We start from the raw sequence: 24,906 nt of genomic DNA, 5'->3' as shown, positions 1-24,906 counted from the left end.
AGGGAGACAAACCATAAGAGACTCTTAATCTCAGGAAACAAACTGAGGGCTGCTGGAGTGGAGGGGGGTGGGAGGGATGGGGTGGCTGCGTGATAGACATTGGGGAGTGTATGTGCTATGATGAGTGGTGTGAACTGTGTAAAACTGATGAATCACAGATCTGTACCCCTGAAACAAATAATATATGTTAATTTAAAAAAATGTCCCACCAAGAGGTTGAGGTAAGCCATGCAGTAGCTGAACCTTAATTTTACCTAGAATTGGCTGAGATCATAATATAAGGGTAAACTAGGTGAGTGGGAAAACAGAGATGAACAACAGCAAATGTATGACATCAAAAATTGTAGATACTATTTACTTGTATTTCAAAGCCAAATTGAAATAATGGTAAGGAGGAAGCTCAAGAGCTAACTATGGTATTTAAAAAGTTTTTCTTTGCTATATTTTTCTAGAGTCTTCAGAAGACTGCTTTTAATGTGCTATAACATCATGTGTGTCAATATCTTGTATGTCTTCACAATTTACCGAAGTAGATGTTTAATCTGAGAAAACTGACAAATTTTAAGCATTATAAAGCCTAAGTTGTGATAATTCTGGGCCAACCACTTCTTTTAGAATCACTCAAATTCTGTCATCTTTACAAATTATTTACAAATCCACACAGTGAGAGCTGACCATAAATGTTCAGGGTTTTGTAATAATAAAATTATTGCCTCAGGAACCAAAGAAAGCATGAAATAAGATGATTTTGACATCTCACCTGCAAGTCTATGATATCCATCCTTCGAAAGTTGCCTTGCCCATAAGAAAACAATTACTGACTTTGTAAAAAAATCTCCTAAATTTTCTTCATTACTTTAGTTCCAGTAATGAGTCTAAGATTTAGATTTAATTTGAAGGACACTCCTGAGATATAATGGAACATTTCCCATTTTGTCTGGTTCTTAGCTCATCATATGTTACATTCAAAGCTGGAGGTAGAGGCAGAAAAGAAGGAACAAAAAAGAGATACCCCAGTTGCCTTCCATTTCTCTTTTCTGTCTTCCATGCTGAAAGAAGTTTCCAGGAAGATATAAGATAGGGAGAATAGACTGTTCAGGTCACTTTGGGTTTTACATGTCAAAACCCAAATCTAATTAGTTCAGGCAAAAGGGAAATTTATTGAAAGATTACTCAGTTACTTTACATTAAGGGAAAACAAACTATTAGGAAAGGAAAGAGAGGAAGCAGCTGAGCCTCAGGAAATAGATAATCAAAGGCTGCCATGTCTTCCATGTCCTTCACTTTACCTGTGAACTTCATCCTCCTCTAAGTCCCCTGCAGATGAGCCCTCTCCTCATGGAGGAAGTATGGCCATGCAAACAAATTTAACATCTTATACCACCTATAATTTCAAAATTCTAATGTAAAGACTTGGTTTCAGACAGCAAAATCATAGGGGGAAGGATTATGATTGGCCCAGCATGGGTAAAGGGCCCTTCATCTTGGCACGATGGCCAGAGGGCAAGGCGACAGGAGAACCGGGCAGCGCTGATGGTTCTCTGTGTTTGGATTGATTCCTGAAGGAAGGTGAGTGGAAAGGAGTCATTCCCTGTAAACAGGGGAGGGTAGAGAGCATTGCTGAAAAGACTATCAATAGATACTCATTATAAAGAACAAATCAGGAACACCTGGGGGATAATATTATTTGTTGAGAAATAAATCTTCCTTAGAAACTTAGAAAATTATACCTCTTATTTCTGCCTACTTCTAATTATATTCTGGTAGTACTGTTGGCGAATTTTCCCAACATGCAGCCTCCAATTATAAAAAAGGATTGTGTTCTGAAAATTGACTTCTAAAGGATTTGGATCTCAAAATATATAGAATCAATGCTACAAGTGGTATTTTTTTAGATCAGTTTATAGAAGTAGAATATAATATGCCTAAATTATTATAGTAACAGTCCATTTCAATGTCACTGAACATTCATTAGAGTATCTTTCTAAAGGGCCCAGCTTCCACACACCATGGTACATTTTACCTCTTAGTGATTTATCTCATAGTCGACATCAAGCAACCAGATCATGGTTGGGTAAGAGAAGGCAGGAAAGGGAACTCTGCTGGGATTCCCAGGCACTCTCTGTGTCTGGTGCAGTATGATGCAGAGAATATGGAATGAAAGTCTCACAACCTGTGTTCTAGATTGAGTGACTACTACTTGCTGTGAGACTTCAGAAAACAGGTCTTGGTTTTCACATCTTAATATGATGGTGGTGGTGGGGTGGTGATGGTGTGTATGTATGTGTGTTAGGGGTAAGTTGGACTGCTGTTTAAATTCAAGACTGGTTTTTTTTTTTTTTTTAAAGATTTTTTATTTATTTATTTGAGACAGAGAGAATGAGAGAGAGCACATGAGAGGGGGGAGGGTCAGAGGGAGAGGCAGACTCCCCGCCGAGCAGGGAGCCCGATGCGGGACTCGATCCAGGGACTCCGGGATCATGACCTGAGCCGAAGGCAGTCGCTTAACCAACTGAGCCACCCAGGCGCCCCTCAAGACTGGTTTTTAAAGTGCTTTCAACTCTTGTACTTCTGTAATTGAGAAAATGCACTTTCTTACAGCACTATCGCTACTTAAGGGACGACAGCTCTTTGAGCTAAGTTATATGGGGAGGGGACTAGAAGGGAAGTGGGCCAGGAGCGCAAGCTATTTTCCTTCTGTGTCCATTGGTTTATATGTTTTTCTTAATAAACCCTCTGGCTGATGGGGGGTCTGGCCACTCTCCTTTTCTGAGGTTTCCTGTGTTAACAAATGAAGTAATGCCAAAACAGAATTGCAAAAAGGATAGATTTGTCAATATTTTCATATGACACAGCAAAACTTATGATATGATACAATTAAATTATTCATAATTATATTTATAAAAAAGAATAATTCATGGCATAATCCAGGTAGAATGATCCAGTAGTCAAATGTCTGTGAAGTTTAATGATATATACTTTAAAAAAATTGTCACTAAATTTGTCAATAAATATCTGTGATTGTATTTGTGGACTCATTTGGAGAAAAATACCAAAAGTTTAATTCATGGCCAATTGTGCATAAGAGACACTAGCCAAATGACCCTCTGGCATTTTGTGTGAGAGATGCTGCTGCCTTGTGTTAGTAAATTGGAGACTATTTCTAGTCAGTGTATCAAACCAAAAATAAAAGTGCTGTTTATTCTCAATAATTTCATGTTATTTCTAAAAATCTGGTGATTACCTTACCGGTTATCTATATATTTTTTCCTCAGAGTAGTTTCTATTTGAGGGAGAAATAAAAATAAGTAACTCAGAAAAGTTAAATAGATAGATGTGCAGTAAATTTGGGAACATATTGAAATGATTTTACATCATTTTGGGGTGTGATAAGCCATAAACATACTTTAAGAGAATTCTTCCTCTCAAACTATGGGTTTAAATGAAATTCAACATGGGGTTTGAAAAACTTCAGTTTTTATTAATAATTTTAGAAGTTTTCTAAAACAAAGATAATAAATTTTTATAAATTGAATGCAATGTGTATACACTGAAACTAAGATTGTTTACTTTTTTAAGAGAAGAATTTGAAAATTCAAAAGCCATGATTTTAGAGCAATTAATTTATAATGTCTGAGCGTGTTGGGGGGGTTCCAATTTTGGTAATGAAAAGAAATTTTTTCAGGTAAGTGTTGAGAAACTAAGGAAATTAGGTAAGTGAATACTTCCTCCCCCAGTTATTACATTTGAATATCATAAGATAGAAATAACAGAAAATTACAATTTGAAGCAAAAAATTTTAATTTTTTTCTTCCTTACGTAAACCATATAAAATTGCTACTGCCTGTAGAATGAGTATACAATTGCTCCTTTGCATCAAGTATTCTTAATAAAATCAGAATTTAAGAAGAAAAATAAAATGGTATCAGCTCATCTAAGGAGAGTTTGCTAAAGATATGTAAGAAGAAGAGATACTGTGATTTTACATATGGGAGACAAGTGGAACAGACCAACTGTAGGGCAGCACATCAAAGAAGAAAGTAGGTCAGTGAGCCCCATGGCAATACAATGAATTGCTGTTATTCAAAGGGATGGTCAGAGAGTTAAGCTGCCGGTGAACAAGAATGCCTACAAGAACAATGGTAAATGAACAGAAAAGCAGGGTCAGAGCAAAACAGTTGCAAGGCTCAGAGTATGAACTGCATGTCCTTGGGTCGGGCAGAGGATGAAACAGCAGAACAATGTCGTCATTCAGAAGCTTCCTGGCGGCAAGCGAGCTGCATAATGAGAAGCAAACTGAGCTGAGGCCCTCCACGGACAAAGTGGAGGAAAACAGCCTCAGGATATGGAGAGAACTGAGCACAATTTGAGACTGGATGTTAACTAGCAAGTCATCAGGATTAGCACTTTCCTGAAGATTTTAAGTAACAAGAGAAACACTGGGGAGACCTCAGTACTTAAATCCATTTGTTATAAAAGCTATATACCCAGTGGGATTAATTACCTGTGTTTGGGTATCGAAGCAACATTATATACTGGGGCAAGTACCATTTCTTGTTTCCATCATTAAGATTTACTACACATTTTCTTGAATTGTAATTGCTAAGTAAGTCCAAAAAAGTATAGGAGCCTGAGAAGAACAAACTAACTTCAGACTGAGAACACTCTGATTTTTCTGCCATAGAAGATGTGACTTATATTGGTGGGGCAGAATTTCATTCATCTGAAAAAAGAAAGGAGTAGGTTGAAAATTCTGTATACTCTGAATGGGAAATACTTTTAATGAAAGTGAGATTGAAGTCACTTATTTCTTCACTTAAAATGAACTGAGCATCTATGCTATTAAGGCACTGTTCCAGAAGTGAAAAAATTTAATGATTTAAACAGGAAAATAAAGTGTTTTTCAGGAAATGTTAAAGCTTACTTAAGAAATGTGGTTAAAAGTTTTATGTGAAAGTGGTCTTCAAGGTTGTAAGCTTTTTGTCCGTTGTGTTTCATTGTCTAGGTTCAGGCATTAGGAGTGTAAAGTTGGGTTTATCTCAATTGTAGTTTTGTCAGCTATAATGCCCTGCTTTATTTCTGATAATTTTCCTTGCTTTGAAGTCTATTCAGTCTGAAAGTGTAATCAAACCAACATGAGTTCCCTCCTTGGTGAGTTATAGATACACCAGGTGGAGTTGTCGCACAAAGTCAACTTTATTTTTGCAACAAATAAGGAGATCACAGGGAGTAACTTCCAAAGCCATGATTCCCTGAACAAGGGTGGATGGGTTCCTTTTATTTAGGGTTAGGATAAATATTTTAAAAGGGGAGCCTTGTCACCATGTAGAGGCAGGAGTAATGTTATGCCTTAAGGAAACATGCCTATACATACATTGTATGTAATGTAAATGAGGCTTGTGCTTCTCCTTGGGCAGAGATTTTAGTTTTACAATGAGGTAAGTGTAATTGTTGGTCATTCTAGAGGTTACCCCATGGTCCATCTGTGCAGGCCCAAGTTGGGGTTATGCTCAAACTGGTCTGGGTGGTCTGGGCAGTCACTCTAGCTCAAGGGGCAGTTTCGCTTTCCATTTACCTGAGTTTAGGGATAAGGTGGAAAAAAGAGTTTAAAGAAAAATGTGGGACAGAGATGAGTTAGTACAAGCAGGTGGGCGTAAAGGTCAGGTCTTGGGTTCTAGCTGGTGAAAAAGTAATATGGCTACTCCCGCTTTGTTTGTTTGTTTGTTTGTTTCAGATTTTATTTATTTATTTGACAGAGAGAGACACAGCGAGAGAGTGAACACAAGCAGGGGGAGTGGGAGAGGGAGAAGCAGGCCTCCCGCTGAGCAGGGAGCCCTATGCGGGGCTCAATCCCAGGACCCTGGGATCATGACCTGAGCTGAAGGCAGACACTTAAAGACTGAGCCACCAAGCCCCTCCTGCTTTCTTTGATTGTTAACAAAATATATTTTCTCCACCCATTTATACTTTTAATCTGTACATATCTTTATATTTAAAGAAATTTATTTTTTTTTAAGATTTTATTTATTTTATTTGAGAGACAGAGAGCAAGAGCTAGCATGAGCAGGGGAGAGGCAGAGGGAGAAGCAGACTCCTGGCTGAACAGGGAGCCTCATGGAGGGCTCAAACCCAGCACCCCGAGATCATGACCTGAGCCAAAGGCAGTCGCTTAACCAACTGAGCCATCTAGGTGCCCCTATTTAAAGAAATTTCTTATAGACAATCCATAGTTGGGTGTTACATTAGTAAATATCATGCTTTCTATTTGTTGCCCTTGTTCTTTGTCTCCATTTTTGTCTTCCACTCTTTGCCTTTTGTAGTTTTTATGGAGCATTTTGTTTTGTTTTGTTTTGTTTTTAAAGATTTTATTTATTTATTTGAGAGAGAGAGAGAGAAACAGCATGAGAGGGGATAGGGTCAGAGGGACAAGCAGGCTCCCCGCTGAGCCGGGAGCCTGATGTGGGACTCGATCCCAGGACTCCGGGATCATGACCTGAGCCGAAGGCAGTCGCTTAACCGACTGAGCCACCCAGGCGCCCCAATTTATGGAGCATTTTGTATCATTCTATTTTCTCTCCTTTCTTAGTCTATTGGTTATACTTTTTTTTTTTTTTAAGATTTTATTTATTTATTTGACAGAGAGACACAGCGAGAGAGGGAACACAAGCAGGGGGAGTGGGAGAGGGAGAAGCAGGCTCCCCACAGAGCAGGGAGCCCGATGCTTGCCTTGACCCCAGGACCCTAGGATCATGACCTGAGCCGAAGGCAGACGCCCAACGACTGAGCCACCCAGGCGCCCTATTGGTTATACTTTTTAAAAAAAATTTTGGTGGTTGTCCTAGAATTTGCAATATACATTTACAACTAATCCAAGTCTACTTTCAAATAACAGTATACCATTTCACAGATAGTGTGAGTCCCTTATAATAATGCAATAATCTTATTCTCTCTTGTACCTTATATCATCACTGTCATTTATTTCACTTATATATAAGCATGCATAAACATATAACATATATGCATAAACATACATAAATGAATACATTGTTGCTGTTATTGTTTTGGAACATCAGCTGTTAGATCAACTAAGAATAAGAAAAGTTAAAGTTTTTATTTTATCTTCATTTACTCTTTCATTGATGATCTTCCTTTCGTTATGTAGATCCATGTTGCTGATCTATGTTACTTTCCTTCTATCTAAAGAATTTCAACATTTATTGCAAGGCAGGTGTACTAGCAACAAATTCACTCAATTTTTGTTAGTCTGAGAAACTCTTTGTTCCTCCTTCATTTTTGAAGGATATTTTCACAGTGTAAAGGATTATAGGTTGCTGGGTTTTTCTGTCAACATTTTAAATATTTCTCTTCACTCCTCTCTTGCATAGTTTCTGAGGAGAAGTTTGATGTGATTCTTATCTCTATTCCTCTCTAGGCAAGATGTTTTTTTCTTCCGGGTTCTTTATTTTTTTCTTTTCTTTATCTTTGATTTTCTGTAGCTTGAATATTATATACAGAGGTATAGTATTTTGGGCATTTATCCTGCTTGGAATTCTCTGAGCTTCCTGGATCTATGGTTTAGTGCCTGATGTTAATTAGAGAGAAATCCTCAAGTCATTATGGCTTCAAATATTGCCTCTATTTCTTTCTCTTTTTTCTCATACCAGAATGATATTCCCATTACCTGCATGTTACATCTTTTATAGTTGTCCCATATTTCTTGCATATTTTGTTTTGTATTTTTCTCTTTGCTTTTCAGTTTTGGAATTTTCTCTTATCATATCTTCAAGCTCAGAGATTCTTTCCTCATCCATGTCCAGTCTGCTAATGAGCCTGTCAAAGACATTCTTCATTTCTGTTACAGTGTTTTTGATCTCCAGTATTTCTTTTTTATTCTTCCTTAGACTTTCCATTTCTCTCCTTACATTATCCATCTGTTCTTACAGGTTATCTACTTTTTCCATTAAAGTCCCTAGCATATTAATTGTAGTTTAAAACACAATTCCTGGTGTGATAATTCCAACATTCCTGTTACATCTGACTCCGGTTCTGATGGTTGTTTAGTCTCTTCAAACTGTGTTATTTGCCTATAGATGCCTTGTAATTTTTGTGGAAAGGTGAACATGATGTACTAGCTAAAAGGAACAGTGGTAAACAGATCTTTAGTAATGTGGTGGTAAGGGGTCGAGAAGAAGTGTTCTACGGTCTATGAAAAGGTCTCAGCCTTTTAGCAAGTCTGTGCCTGTGGACTATAAACCTCACCAGTACTTCTTGGTCCTGCTTCTCCCCACCTACGTGGAATAATATGGCTAAAGGGGATGGAATTTGGTATTTCTCTCCCCCGCCCCCAGGTAGGTTAGTCTTTGATATAATCCCAGAAGGTTAGGCTCTGGTAAAGAACCTCCTGAGAGCAGACCTTGTTAAGAAGAATAGAATGCTCTGTTTTTGAAAATGGCTACTATCCCCCTTCCTTGTCAAAAGCATGAGGAGATTTTTCTCTGATTTCTACTGTGAGAACCTATTAGAGCTCCAGGAGGTAAAATACACAAGACTGTGAGGGCCTTAAACAGTTGCCCTCCTGTCCCCAGAGTTTTTAATCTGTCTGTGTTGTCCACACTGAGCCTTCAGGCATTCATCAGTTATAGTTCAGGTTTTCCTACCCTGGCACTGGTTTCCACATGGGTTTCTGCTCCAGCAAGCTGTGTTCTTCTATATCCACTTTTCTGCATTTCCATATTTTGGCAGTGGTTTGCTCTGTGACCTTGCTTCTCTAATGGATCTAAGAAGAGTTGTTGATTTTTTTCAGCTAGTTCATCTTTTTACTTGTTAGAATAGAGTGATGACATCTAAGCTCTTACATCTTGGACCGTAGAGTAATTCTTTGAAAATCAGATCATGTTTCTCCTCTACTCAAACAGACAAACAAAAACACCAAAAATATCTGTCAGTAGCTTCCCAGAATAACAGCCAAAATGCTTATAAGGTCCCTTGAGGTCCTACATTGTCAGGCTCCTCCTCTGCCCAGCCTGAGTTCAGCTATCTGAGCTTACCTCCTCCTACTACCTCATTCCCAACACTCCAGGCTCATTGCTGTCCTCTGACCATGGCAGGTGTGCTTCAGACAAAGTGTTTACAGTTCTTGTTCCATTTGCCTGGAACAGTCTTCTAGATAGCTCCACGACTCACTCCTACCTTCTTTATGTCTAGTTGGGGTCATTTCTCCTTGTGAAGAAGCTCTGTTGTTGTCAGAAGGTTTCTCAGTGAGATTAGAATCAGAGCTGGGTGATTTGGCTGTGTCATTGGGCATATACTGGCATCAGGCTATGGTAGCCTATAGAGATCACTGCTTCAATAGAAAACTACCCTGCCTGGAAAACAGAGCCTTTAAAATGCCAGCACAGGACATCCTCCTGTGGGCGTGCTTAAAAAACACAGACAGCATTAGCTTCTGTGGCTGTAAATGCAACTCCCCTTTCATTATTTTATTTTTAGTGCTTTCAAGGCTAACCACTGGCTCCTGCTGATTGATGCATTCTTTATTTTAGACATGCTATTGTGTTCAATCAATGGCAGTCAAGTCTTGCTAGCTAGGGAGCCATTCTGTCCCTTTCTAAAGTGAAATTGCTCAACACATTTAGCTCCATTATATGTAGGCTTAAAAATTTAACTCTGTTTCTGAGTTCATAGGGAATGCATTAGCTTAGAAGCAAAAGGAGTATTAGAAGGGCACTTGAGTGTAGAGGGCAAAAGAGGCACTCAGTCCATCAAAGTGATTCTCATCCTAGGCTGAGTAGTAGGATTCTCACAAAATTCTGGCTCCTACCTCATACTTACTGACAAAGATGTGGGCACTTTACATTTTAAGTAAGACTAAACTACTCTCCAAAGATATTATTTGAATTCACACTTCTAACAAACAGTATGTAAATGTACCTCCTCCCCTACCTTCTCCCTGTATTTACTGCTAAATCTTTTACCTAGGGTTTACTCTTGGGCAAGAGCTTTGGTGAAATATATCATAGTAAAAATATACATAAGATATATAATACTCACAAATAGTTATGAATATCACATAAACATGCTGCCCCTATTTCTGTGTATGATGAAGAGAGAAGCATATCACACATTTATTCCTCTCCAGAAAAATGCTTCCCTAAGTAAAAGGGTATTTTTTTTTTTTTAAAGATTTTATTTATTTTTTAGAGAGCGAGCGAGAGAGAAACAGCATGAGAGGGGAGAGGGTCAGAGGGAGAAGCAGGCTCCCCGCTGAGCCGGGAGCCCGATGTGGGACTCGATCCCAGGACCCCGGGATCATGACCTGAGCCGAAGGCAGACGCTTAACCATCTGAGCCACCCAGGCGCCCCAGTAAAAGGGTATTAAATGAAATGACAATGTGTTGATTTGCAGTTTATGTTAACTGATCAGTTACCATATTAGAACAGAGATTAACTGTACTGCATATATGTAATTTACTTCAGATAAAGTAGAAAGGGATAGATTTAGGGTGAGTTCAGGACATGATAATGTGTTTAGCTTTGGAATGAAGTTGATATGTCTCTTGATCTCTGTGACCCTAAGTGTATTAATATATAGCTAGGCATCATAAAAGAATGACAAGAAGATTAAACAAATACATATGAAAGCATTTTGGGAAATGGAAAGCACATTTTCAAGCTGAGAGATGATGGGCCCTGCTGTACCATGTTTTGTTTGTTTGTTTTTTAAAATATTTATTTATTTGAGAGAGAGCACGCAGAGGGAGAGGGAGAAGCAGGCTCCTCACTGAGCAAGGAACCTGATGTGGGACTCGATCCCAGGATCCTGGGATCATGACCTAGGCCGAAGTCAGATGCTTAACTGACTGAGCCACCCAGGCATCCCTCAGCTGTACCATGTTATAGGATACATTATATCCCTCAAGTATATCTAGCATGATTATTTTGATAAAATTTGAAGGGTCAATATACCAGGAACCATTAGAAGATAATCTTTCTAGGGCCACTGAAATCACTCTTTTGTACATAGTAGGCCTTCAGAAAATAAATGGCTGTTAACTGTATTTTGCAAATAGTTTTCTTATATAGAACTCAGACTTGCTGTTTCCTTTACTCTATCCAGTGTATTGCTCAATAAATAGCTCTCCAGATTAATATCTCCCAAGTTGGAGCTCTTTTTTCCCATATCAGAACTCTCCAAATGTATTATTTGTAGTACTGGTCTGTAACACATATTCACAGAATTAACTTCATTTATGTATACATCATCGCCTCTTGACCTTCATCCCCATTTGATCTGTAGTTGTGTCTCTCTCCTGTGCCTAACACACAGTAGGGGCTTTTTTACTTTATGATACTTAACTCATATTGCTTGATGACTACTATGTCTCATCTCCCAGACTAGACCATGACATGTTTTCTGGGTCTCCCAGAGTCCTGTCTCAGGTTTGATCATGGCAGAGAGAAAGGCTGCTTCTTTTCCGATAACCTGAACATTATTTATAACTTGGTTCTATTCTGGGAATATTCTTGGGTGAGATTAAATTCTATATCTTTCTGATTCCAAATTCCATTAAAAACAGTAACAACAACAAAAGACTGGCAAGTTAAACCTAAATCTATCTGGTATGTAAAGTTCTTTCAAGGAATGTGATAATAAAAAAAGCTCTTATGATCTTGTTGCCTGATTTTCCTTCAGGTTTTAACTTGGGAAAAGGCCAATGACAGGGCAAGATTGGGTCCTGGTGACCCAGATGAAGAGCCCCCAGTAGGAATTAGGGGCCAAGATTTGTGTCCCAGCTCAGCCAATGACTGCTGTGTGAATTTAAACAAGTCACTTTGCCATCTGATATTGCCCCTTCATCTTTAAGCTAAGCAGATTAGACCAGGATTCATATTCACAATTATTTGTGGGTCAGAGACCGCTCTGAGATTCTGCTGAAAACTATGGGCCTTTTTCCCCCCAAAAAGCACAAATACAACTATAAATAGAATTCCAAAAGTGTCAGAGGCTCTGTAAAATCCACCCACATATTCCCTAGAGGACTTTAGAATGATTTTTAAGGTCTAAAGTATGTGGTTGAAAAAAAAAAATCCATTTACATTTGCTACTCCCAATGTGAATTAGTTTTAAAATGTGGATTTGAGCCATTTATGTCATTGGAAGTCATAATTACTTTTTTGTAATTTAAAATACTCACAGCAGAGCAAATTTTTCAGTAGAAAGAAGATCTCTTTTATGGATTAATAGCATCTCAGGGTCAGCGAGGTGGTCAGTCCCTCGTGCTGCACAATGCAGGGCCTCCTTCTATGACCCATCTCAGAGATAGACATTTAGACTTGAGCCCATATGGTGATGAGAGCTCACTCACATGTTTATTGCTGGGCAAACAAACAGTTTAGGAATTTTCTTTTCTTTTTGAGCTATAGTCTGCCCTCACCATGTAAATGTCCGCTATTGACCCTATTTCTGCTCTCAGGAGCTACATAGATAAATTTCAGTTTTTTTTTCCAGTCTGTTAGGAATTCAATGGCAGCCTCTTTTGTCCTCTCTTAATTTTCTCTATGCCAGGCATTTCAGTTTCAAATACAATTGTTCTAGAAAAGTGATTTCATAAGACTACTTTTAATCTCAATTACCTTCTTCAATAGAACTCTTGAAACAGAGAGCTCACACTTAGTAAGTATATTCCAGAAAAGGTCTGACAACCCACGGTTAGGGAGTCACTCCTGCTGCCTGCTGCCTGATGTTAGGAAGGCTGCTGACACCACCAAGAGCCTGGTCCCTAAACAGGTGCCTCTGCTGGGTCCTGTTGGAATTGTGATCACCTGAAACCCCTAACTATAATCAATCGACTGCCCTCATTCTCTATTTCTTAAAAGCAGAGTAATCTTTCTAAAAGCAAAACTCCCTGTTGGCCTGCACCTGACCCGCATCAGCCTCTTCCCCGCTCTTAGAAAGCTTTGGGAATACTAGTTGTGTCCTTCATCATGCCATCTTTCCCTCCAAGTGTTGTGCCATCTACAAATGTAAATAAGCCTGCCCTTTTTTTCACTCCAAATTAATTGATAAACATATTGACCCATGGCTTGCCAAATACAAGCTTCCCTCTGTGGATTCATTATTCATCCTTCTTCGCTCTGTCACTTCCCAGCTTCATCCAACTCACATTTAACTGCCTGATCTATAGAATGGAGAAGAGCAGGAGGATTATGTCCTGTTTGGGGCAACATTTATTTCCTTTCCTTTTCTTTTTTTACTCATTAGTTTCCTTTCCTCAAACTCTGTTTTCTTCATTCCTTCATGGGTTCATATGGCATATCTTGGTCTTACATTTGGTTCCTTATCCTGTGTTCATTTGCTATGGAGAAGAGAACCTCCATTGTGTTTTTTGGGATCTCTTGGCCTTCTGCTTTGTGCAGGGCTGGCTGAGTCTGCGTTTGTTCCAGGAGGCTCTTTGCTGTATGCTGTGCCGAGTCAGTCCTGTGCAGGCGAAGTGTTTCAATATATGCTCGTTAGCATTCAGCAGAGGTGGCTCTGGCTCTGAGGATTTTCGCAGGCTCCCAGACCAAGTTATTTTCTTCCACCTTCAGAATTACCTTAATATTAAATGAAGGTTTAAAGAAAATGTAAACACAAAGTATATGTGTGTTTGGGAATAGGAGGAGGGCGTGGGGAGACAGAAATTATTAGAAAGTCCTCATAGACCTCACACTTTAATCTTAGTACAATTGCATCTGTAACCAAACAAATATTACTGATAGGAAAAAAGATTCAAGACACAAGTTAACCAACTATCCGTTATTCAATGGAAAGATGACACGAATGCAAAGTGCTTTGAGAACCAAGGAATGTGTGGTTCTGTAGAGACGTTCATGATATCACCTCCCGTCTTTCACCTAGAAACAGTTAATGTCACACTTGAAAAAGGCTAAAAAAGGCATCCTCCAAGGTTTGCCCAAGTGAGTGATTTTACTTTTAAAAAGGCTTCCTCATATAACTTTGTGACCATTATTGGGTTATAAAATAAATTAAATATGGGTCAGGATAAGCAAGTAGGCCTATACTCAAGTAAGGGAAGTAATTGACTAATGGTTTAGTAAGTTGGACTTTTTGGTTACCATATTTTCTTGATGTTTGAGCCCCTCATATAAATGAATCAATGTTGCCATTAAGTTATTAACTCTAATTTAAAGAAAATTGTCTTAAGCACAACTTTGTTACTCTGTAGTTACCTTGTGGATGAAAGGGATGAGCTCTAGAGGTAATAGAACCTTTTCAAACTGAGAGAGGCACAGACAATTTCAGCTTAGAGTGACAGGTGGCTGAATGATTATTGTGCTTTAATATTTCAGAGTCAATCCCAACATTGTCTAAGCAAGGTTAATAGGTACTGTAAACCTATAATAAATCCTAGAGAATGACAGGAAAATCTATATCAACATCCAAAAAGCTAAAGGTGAAAATGAGTTAGGGTCTCCTGACAATGCAACTTTATGCCTCATTCACTATTTATTCACTTAGTCATCAGTGTATACTGAGGAAATATGATGTGTCATAACTTCTTTTAAAACCACGCCATCCTTATAACCTTGAACAAATTACTTCCCTTCTTCAAGTCTAAATTTCACCATCCAGGTATTTCTGTCATGGAGTTGTGAGGTTTAGTGACTAAGCTATGTAAGACTCTAGCAGAGTAACTGATTGGATGCTTATTGAATGAATGAATTCCCTTACCTTCTCCTTAACATTTAGACATCTCCCTCCCACCCTGTAATTTATAATAATATAAAATAAGTTCCATTTGTTAATAATAAATGTCCATCTACAGTTTTGAGTCAACAGGAATTGTGAGGGATCTGTGTTTGCAGATGAAATTAAAGTATTTAGATATTATAACAACTGATCAAATATTTTTGCAAGATAATCCACCAAGCCCAAGGATGTCATTCTTTGCCAAACAGCACTCTGAGGCTTGCTGACTGCAGTAAATGCAAATCCACACTTTGAGTTTCTTTGTTTCATAGCAAACATGAGCAGTGACTTCCTTTCATTTATCAATTCTAACCAGAATATTTTTCAGTAATACTTAGAAAAATCTTATAAACCAATTTTCTAAAATATAAAATATGTATACAATTTTTCATGTTAAGTAGCAATGGACACATGAAGTGTCCACTGGTATGATGTTTTAACAGAACAGACCCAAGTGAAACAGAAGGTAATTCTGTAGATTTTGAGTATATAGTTGTGGTAGTTGCCTTCTGGTTTATACTCCAAATTTGGGTTAATTTTGAAATCTTAAAAAAAGATATGCCAAAGACATACACCAAGTTATTTATTAATTATATCAGTCATTTATTCAGTCAATATGGATGAGTACGTACTATTTGCCAGGCATTGTGCCTGAGACCCCAAACTGAAACTATGTAATCTTGACATCAAGAAGTTTGCTCCAATGAGAAAGATATGTGAACAAATCAGTTCTATAAACTAATTGATACAAGAGAAAATGATCCAAGAGCAGGAGGGAAATATGAGAAAAAGCTAGCCAAGTCCGCTTGGGGAAATTAGAGGAGCTTCCCAGAGGAGGCAAGCTGAGGCGGAGGCATAAGCGGGAGATTATCAGTGGGGGAGTAGGAAGAAGCTATTTGGCAGGGAGAAGGCAAGGAGAGGAGCATGGAGGCTGGAAGGAGCCCGGAATGATCAGGGAATGTGGAAGAGTAGGTTAGTGTCCCTAACTAGTAACTCATAAATTACTGTGAAAGGGGGAAGCAGGAAGGGCTGGGAAGGAATGAGGCCAAATAGGTGGGGAGAGGCCAGGATCTATCAGCCTGTGGAGCAGGCAGAGGGTGCCAGTGGGTTGCCCCTCTGTGGGCGGTGGGGGAAGTTATTGGAGAATTTTGTCTATGGAAGTTTCGTAATCAAATGAATATGTTCTGATTCCTGAAGGAGACTAACAATATTGTGATTCTTTTGTTGTTTACAAGTTACAGAAATGGTGCACACCCTTCTTTGTTCCTAGGGGTTTCTTCAATGATTCTGCTTGTAATGAAGTTCAGGGATGCCAAAAGAAATATTTGAGCTAAGTAATATATCAGAATTACAGTAAGAGCCTGTGAGCAGATTTTTAGTTAACAGGTTTTTAATAGGCTGTGATGCAATTCTTAATGGAGAAGATTTAATTATAAAGGAAGCCTGTCTCTAATGGAAATTTGGCTGGTGTGTTTTGATTTCTCAGTGAATTAAAAGGTTTATATAGGGTTAGATGGTTGAAATTCTTGGAGAAAACGTGTCTATACCAGCGAAAACTTTCCACTCATTTTGTTTATCTCTTGCAGCAAAGCAATGAATCTGCTAGAAATAAATTTCACTTAAATAGAGGATAATTTTTTATAATTTCAGGGGTTAAGCATCTGAAAGGCCAGAATGAATCAGCATTCCCTGAAGAAGAAGAAGGTGTAAACGAAAGAGAGGAGCAGTGGGAACATTAATTACGGGTCTGCAGCAAGAAGGCTTCTTGGGAATAACTGAACCATTAACTTTTCTGAATATCCCATGGAAGGCCACTCCTTGATTGACCTCCAGAAGCATTCTCCACCTCTGCTCTCTACACTCATACAGTAGTAATACACCTCCTGGGAAGCTCTCCTTGACTGAACTTTAGAACCAAGTACAGATTGTTCGATATTACTTAAAATTAAAGAATAAGCATTTATTTTATGGTGATTTTTCTTTTTAATGACATTTGCATAGACATTTGCAAATATGTGAGTGTTCTAACTTTAATACTGCAGAGCTTAATCCCTGATGTCCTACTGATGTGATTTGCCTTCTAAGGTCAAATGTAAATAGCTTCACTTTAAGAGTAAAAAATAAATATTAAATACATTTAGACATGGTGTGTCTGGGTTTAACTTACAGAGGAATATTTTAAGGAAACTTTTTTTTTAAAGATTTTATTTATTTATTTGACAGATAGAGACATAGCGAGAGAGGGAACACAAGGGGGGCAGTGGGAGAGGGAGAAGAAGGCTTCCCACTGAGCAGCGAGCCCAATGCGGGGGCTTGATCCCAGGACCCCGGGATGATGACCTGAGCCGAAGGCAGACACTTAACGACTGAGCCATCCAGACGCCCCTTAAGGAAACTTTTAAGTTTCATTTATCATGTTTCTGTATACAGAACAGTATGTGGTATTTATTTCAAAATGATGAAGAAATGCCCAATTTCTTGATTCAAAAGATCATAATATATTGGTCTTTAGGTATTAACCATCCTTTTTCCTCCAACATGTTAATGGCTAAAGGACTGCAGAATTCTCATTTTTCTGAGCTGTGAGAGATATATTTCCCAGCATTTCCACTAGCTATTAAGAAAGAAAAATGTTAAATCTAAAATAAAATATGCCAAAATCTCCCCTGCCATTTTTTTGGCTATTACTTGAAATATGAGCTATTTCCTATTGCATTTTAAGGAATGATTAGCATTTTATAAATCTTCTATTTTCATCAAATAAGAAATTCCATTAATTCATGCATATAGTCATTCATTAACTCAATAACTATTTTTAATGAGTTTATCTCTGGCAAACGACTTTGCTGGGGGTTATAAAAATAAAGGAAAGATAATTTCTCATCCTTAAAACTGGCAGAGAAGGTAAAGCATCAGTATAAAGCAAGGTTTTCCAGGACAGTATATATATATTTATTGAATAGAGCTTTTGGTTATTCAAAGTTCTGGCCTCCAGGACAATATTAATTATTTTTTTAAAGATTTTTATTTACTTATTTTAGAGACAGCTTAGTGTGTGTGTGAGCAGGGGGAGGGGCAGAGGGGGAGGGAGAGAGAGAGAGAATCTCAAGCAGACTCTGTGGAGCATGGAGCCTGACATGGGGCTCGATCTCACAACCCTGAGATCAAGACCTGAGGGGAAACCAAGAGTCAGTCACTTAACCAACTGAGCCACCAGGCACCCCATTAATGATTTATGGCATTTCAAGGTAAAATATCTATGCCACAAAATTTAGTGAGGATGGTGGAATGCTCAGTTTGGTTCCCACACTGATGATACTGGTGAAGTTCAATGTTTCATGGATGGAAAAAATGAAAACGTTTCTCAAAAGTCAGTAAAGAGGGAACTTAAGATGGAAAGAAAAAAAACAAATGTGAAATCCACTGTGGGATCTTATATCAAGATTCAAAGAAGTAAAACTATTGTTTTTAATTTTGAATGCAAGTTTTACAATATAGAGATTAAGAGAAATATGTGAATCTATTAGACAATGCAGTAGAGATAACAGTCATTTTTTTAGGATATTTTCCTCAAGAAAGTAAATGCAAAACTCATTGATAAGTAGTATCACCAAGTATGAGTGAGTACTCTGGTTCCAAGTGTCTTTCCTCCTTCCTGCCCTCCTTTCCTCCCTTATTCCCTCCTTCCCTCCCTCCTTCCCTCCATCCCTCCTTCCTTCCTTCCTCTCCTCCTCCCCACCCCCACCCCTAGCCTTTTATGGGTTTTGTTGTTGTTATTAAGCCAGTTTCAATCAAAACTTTCTGGAGTTTCTAGACCACCTGCTGTGACTGTTTGATTTCCTAAATTTCTTTCTACTTAAAACACGATTAAGGCACAGATTTGTTTTACATGATTTTGAATTATTTGTAGAAAACATTCTGATACCCCTAGAGACTATTTGAGATAACCCCAGGGTGCTAAAAAATAAAATTTGCCCTCCCTTTCCTTGAACATACTTTCAAAATGTTTTGTTTTTTTTCAAAAGGATTCAGTCAAACAAAAGAAATCAAAGCTTTTGCTGATTTTGTAACATCATTTGGATAAATAAGTAGCATGGCTTCTGGATTCTTCTGTTCTCTATTAAAAATACAAAAATATAAAAATTAAAAGCATAAGTTTTCCTTAGGAAATGTTGGTTTCTTCCATTCTGTTCTCTACTCTCAAAACAGAGATTACAATTAAAAGCATAAGTTTTCCTTGGGAAATATGTTGGCTTTCTCAGAAATCTGAAGGAAGCCAGCTGAGATAATAGCTTTTCAGTTTCCTTTTCACACAATTATAGTTTACAACAAAATTTTTTCAAGAAGACAACTTGGCTTCAGTTTGGCTGAATGGTCAAAGAAACTTTCTGAACAAAACAAAACAAAAACTTTATCTTTCCCAGACCACATTTATAATATAACATAATGGCTAATAGATGAGCTTTGAGTCACTCTGGCCTGGGTTCAAATTCAATCTCTATCAAATTTTAGACTGTTACTCCATTTGTAAAATGGGTAACATCATACCTACCCCTATAGATTATCGTGGAAATTAAATGAGATAAGACACATTAAAATGCTTAGTCCAGCTTAGGGAGCATTTAGTAATCGGTCCCTATTGTTGTTATCAAGGTGGAAAAGGACCTGATGCTGTCTATCTAAGCCTTACCCAACACATGGTCCTCTTCAACATCACAGACCAGTGATTGATCCCCTCCCTTTTTGATTAACTCCAGCTGAATCCCAAACCCAGCTAAAGAGCTTTAACTATTCTTCTCTGTATGAAACTCCTTCTTCTGTACTTCACCTCCTTGATCACAGCCATCCAGCTCTGTGATGTCTTCTCCCAAGTGGCCTTGTCTCTGTGTTAAAACACCACCAGGTCCTCCCAACCTTTCTCATCATCCTGGCCACTTGCTGTTGGATCCTCTTTAATTGTGTATACTGAATCTAAGAAAGGTTATGTCAGGGAGATATGTTGGGTTTTTTCCCTAATCTCCCTAAACATAAGAAACTGAAGCATAGAATGTAGCAGGGCGGAGCAGAATTCTAGACCAGGATTCTTTCTATTAGACAATAATATTGTAAGCCCTTTTGCTTCCCAGAGTTGGCTAGGGTAAGGGTCTTTATAAAAAACAAAATTCTCAGACTTTTTCTGTTCTTAAAAAAGCTCTCACCATCCATTTTAAATTTTAATTCAATTATGGCAATGTTTTCTACATTGTGGAAACATTATTTTAGGTTGGTAAGGGACAAATTACTTTTATTTTTATACTTATAAATACTGTCATAATACATATTAGAAAAGATACATAATCATGATCTTATTGCTATTGTTGCTTAGGATGAGGCAAGGTTAATGTGTGAATATATTTTAAATCAATTTAAAGAAAAATATTAAATAACCATAGTAGAGGTGGTACCTCAAAATCACCAAATGATATACAATTGAATGAAGTTTGGAAACACTGGTTTTGGGTATGGTCATAGCAAATAAGTGTAAGTATTGTTGAGTTCATTTAATGGCAATATGGATTTATGAATTTATAAATAAACCACTTATATTGCATTAATTTAAAAATTCTGTTTCTTTATCCACATCTAAAAGCAGTGTAAGTGCACACTGAGTAATAGAAAAATCATGTCTAATTACATTAAAGTGTTAATGCTCATAGTGATTTTGAATATTTGCTTTCTCTGAAGATGAAGGAAGAAGAAATGCCCTTACTTTTCTAAGACCCTAATTCTAAAAACCAATTTTCAAAGCTCCAGGTGTATTAATTATTAAAAATGTCCATGCTGCCAAAATGTGAAATCTGTTTAAAGAAATTAAATTATTAGATTTCAAACATCATGATATTCTGGAAAACTAAATATCAGAGGAAGAAGAGTTTTAGGAAAATGATGGAGGGCATCTTTGGTTTTAAGTGACACTGTAAGTAGTTAAGGTGCTAAGGTTGTCAAACATCCCACTAATTCACACAGCAATGGGGGTGAAGGTTTCTATTTTGCAATATTATGTGAATTAAATAATTTACATGAATGCATAGGTACTTGACTGCATTTTGTAAAGAGGCTATCATTCAACTCCAGAACTATTCTTGACATTTATCTTGTGTGTCCTCTTCATTCTGTGGACAGACATTGGTGCAGTCACTTTCCTCCTTGCATTTCATACTTAGTTTATGCAGATAGAGAGACTTGGTCTGTAGAAGGCAGACGAACATGAGAGTAGAAGAAGTAGGCAAAGGAGAGAACTCAAAGAAGCCTAAAAACTTGAGGGGAAAAAAATGGTATTAAATGGTATTGGATTCATCTTCATTTTTTGTTTCTCACTCTACAAATGTGACTTAGTATTTTTTCCCTTTTCTCTTACTTTTAGTAACAATGAGCCTAATTTGAAGCAATGAGCACAGTAAACCCTAGGAGTATATGTCACTAGGATTAGGGTCCTAGAAGTAGCAGAATATTAGAATATGTTTGGCAAATCATTCTTCATTATTATTCAGAACAAGCATTTGACAGCAAATAATAGAAAACCCAGCAAACAGTAGCATACAGGCTGATTTATGTCATGCAATAAAATGTCCAGGACTGGAATTGTGTGGCTCAAGACTCCATCGGGTATCCAGACACTTTTCATTTTCCTTAATATTCTCGAAGTTGTGACTTCATGGTCCCAAGAGAGCTGCTGCCTCAGGCATCCAGTCTGTTCTAAGCAAAAAGAGCAGTGGGAAGAAAAAGGGAAAGAATCTAGCAGGAAAACAAAGTTGTCCCAGAGGCCCCCAACTAATGTCTTACTGGACTAGCGCTGTGCCGTAAGACTACCCCTCAATGCAAAGGAGTTGGAGAAAGTACATATTTTTTAAAGATTTATTTTTAGAGAGAGAGAGAGAGAGTACACATGAATGCAGGGGGGAGGGGCAGTGGGAGAGGGAGAGAGAATCTCAAGCAGATTCCCCGCTGAGCATGGAGACTGACGGAGGACTCAGTCTCACAACCCTGAGATCATGACCTGAGCCAAGAAATCAAGAGTCAGATGCTTAACTGACTGAGCCACCCAGGTGCCCCAAAAGTAAATATTTTAGACCAGGAACCTGGCCACCTTCCAACTCACAATATCTGCAACGAGCAATATCTGCTTCCCAAATGAACAGAATTCAGGAAAGCTCTTCTTCCCTGGGGTATCTCAAGGAAGCACAGACTATTCAACACATGTCAAAGAGTTGAAAACATTAATACTCACTAGATATTTTTGCTACTTAAAAATGCATAAATTAGGTTAATGTTTATGATAGGCCTGTAGCTAGATAGAACAATTCAGATATCCTTAATTATTCTACAGTACTTTCCATAGGATAATTTGGTGTCATTTATAAAAGTATACTCTAGAAACAAAAGATCATTATTCTAGTTTATTATTCAATAAATATGTATGAATGAGTCCTGAGGATACAGGTACTAATAAGAGAGTTAAAGTCCTTAAATCCATGGATGTATATTCTAGTATTTGAAGACTGTCAATATACATACAAATTCATACATAAATTATTAATAATAATAAATGAAATCATATCAGATAGTGATAAATTACTGGAAGGAAATAGAATGAGGTGATGTGGCAGGGCACCTGGGTGGCTTAGTTCGTTAGGCATCTGACACTTGATTTCGGATCAGGTCATGATGTCAAGGTCATGAGATTGAGCCCCGTGTTGGGCTCTGTGCTCAGTGTGAAATCTGCTTGAGATTCTCTCTCTCACTCTGCCTCTGCTCATCCCCCACATGCTTGCGCAGGCTCTCTCTTTCAAAATAAATAAAATCTTAAAAAAAAAAAAGAACGAGGTGAGGTGATGTGGCTCAGGGTGGCATCTTCTCTTTGATCATAGTTCTGTGACCTTGGGGAAGCCCTTTAATCACACTGGGACCCAGTTTTCTGAGCAGTAAAATGGAGAGAATGATACGAGGGAGTGGATCAGATGTTCCTGTGAGGCTCCTTCCAACACTAAGAACTGTTTCTTCCTCTGATTCTCTTTCAGGAACTGCAGACAAGCAGCAAAGAAGAAAAGAAGAGACAGGAATAGACAAAAAGCAACAGCATTAAGAGAGAATGGGATCAGAAGAGAAAAAGGGTATCTTTGTATGCTTATATGGCAGTCAACAGAACAAAATTGATTTAGTTAGAAATATACACACATATGTATGTATGTATTTAACGGCATTAGCATTGTAACCAATTATATTTTCTGTCTTTTAAAACTTCTCCTTAGAAGATGATCTCAAAAACGGTAATCATTTTTTTTTTTTTTTTGGTTTGTTGTGGTGGTAGTTTTTTTCCTTAAGATTTGAAAGTCTTTCCAAGAAAAACGTCCTCCTACAAATCACTAATTGGATAATTTACTCTATCATAGCATGCAGGCTTAGTGGCTATTAAGTTGCATACCAGGTTTTTCCCTTTACAGAGATTTATGTGACATGGTATGAAATTCTCTGGAACATTTCCACGGTGTTCTGGAATAGTTTGTTGTTTTCTTTTGCTCCACCAGGTGCAAAATGGGTTGATAACAAGCAGAAGCTGACTTGTCAGTGCTTCGCTCCTGTGGGAGCTTGGAAATATACCAACACAAAACCACCACCATCACTTCCACGTGCATCATTGTGTCTTATTTTCTTCCTCTTGGATTGCCTTCAGAAGCGCGTTAGATATTTGGTACATAAATATTGACATGTTTTTCAGATATTGTCCTTTCCTTTTATATATTTTTTCTGATTATTTATGCTACACTATTTGCCAAGTTCCTTTTGGTTTTAATTTACTTTTCTCTACGACGAAAAGGGAGATCTTGAATTTGGGTAACTTTTAAGCGATTCATTTTTAGTTTTTCTAATTCTGGAATCTGAGTCTTCTTTTACAATAGAGAGCTTTCAAATATATTTCCTTTTTTCTTTTCAAATTCTATCATACTTATTTATTCTTCTGTTTCTTTTTCAAATCGTTGGTCTTGATTCAGTTTAGTTCCACAAATACATATTAATAATATACTGCACACCAACTATTTATTTAAGCATCAGTTATAAAAATGAAAAGGCTATTATTGTTGCTGCCCTCCTGCCAGTTAATACTGGTTCAGTTCTTTACAGTTAATAAAGTGGCCTCACCTATGTTTCTCAGTTAATAATCACATTAAATATGTATGACAGGTAGGATTCATTTTATAGGACAGGAGACTAGAGCCCAAAGAAAATAAATGGCCCTAAATGAACTAATAATTCAACAAACCCTTCTATTTGTTGATGCTCTTTTTGAGAAATTGTGATGGTTTTAGGATGGGAAAGCCCATCTTCCTTCAAAACCAGAGGCTTTTGCATTTTCTTAGAGTGTCTTGTAGATTGCACTGGAATTAAATTTTCTACATTTCAGACTTAAAGCAGAGGGGGATAATTTTGTTAATGATGCTGGAATAGAAAGAAGCCCCTGAGTTCTACTTTAATTCTTTGATATTGACCTCAAATTAAAATGACCTTTAACCAATAGAAGAAGCAAATTTGAAACTCCTTTTAAACTATGTGACTCATTTAAAAATATTTTTTATGTTTAAATCTGTGCTTTAAAAAAAACAATCTTTAATATCTAAAAAGTTGCTGAGCTTATGACAATGTTGGGTATAATCTTTTCTTAAAGAAAAAGGCATCAATCTTTTTAAGTTTCTTTTCCTTGATTTCTAATAAACTGAAAAATCATTTCACAAATTGCTTTTTTTTTTTTGTTATGGCCTTTCCCTTTCTCTGCACCCCGTCCCCAGGATTTGAAGAATGCTAATTTTTACTTACCATTCCCAGATTTGTATTGCCCCAAAAGTAAAACTAATATAAACAAGCATAATTACCATAGACTTAAATGCACAATTGTGGCATAAACTATAGATATTATGGCATTAAAAAACAATATGTTACGTAAGGAGGAACCAAAGAGAACATTCTAACTGCTGCTTTCCTCAAGCTAACTGAGGAAACAATTTATTGATGTTTCCAAATAACTTTTTTCCCTCAAGAGTAGCGATGGGGTTCAGGACCAACTACTGCAAAGTATGACACCCTGGCACATTGAATACTGTAAGCTGAAGGGGTTTGAGAAAATG

The 24,906-nt window shown here is 37.5% G+C and overlaps 1 protein-coding gene across 2 annotated transcripts in view; it reads left to right on the top strand.

Annotated features, from left to right (window-relative positions):
- PPP1R1C (protein phosphatase 1 regulatory inhibitor subunit 1C) overlaps positions 1-24,517 on the top strand; it is a 113,204-nt gene extending 88,687 nt beyond the window's left edge. Inside the window, exon 5 of one of the 2 annotated variants that reach the window (XM_081814039.1) lies at positions 22,807-24,517. In XM_081814039.1, the coding sequence (XP_081670165.1) occupies positions 22,807-22,871 (65 nt within the window). In that variant the 3' untranslated portion in view covers positions 22,872-24,517. Of the gene's footprint in view, positions 1-16,399; positions 16,890-22,806 lie in introns of those variants that run through there. The other variant, XM_006726933.3, reaches the window with a different exon arrangement.
- Positions 24,518-24,906: the final 389 nt, after the last annotated feature.

Source organism: Leptonychotes weddellii, chromosome 3, assembly GCF_054177405.1.
Source record: "Leptonychotes weddellii isolate Sample4059 chromosome 3, ASM5417740v2, whole genome shotgun sequence".
Classification (NCBI taxonomy): Eukaryota; Metazoa; Chordata; class Mammalia; order Carnivora; family Phocidae; genus Leptonychotes; species Leptonychotes weddellii.
The sequence above is the reverse complement of the archived record's forward strand: the minus strand, read 5'-3'. Positions and strand labels throughout refer to the sequence as shown.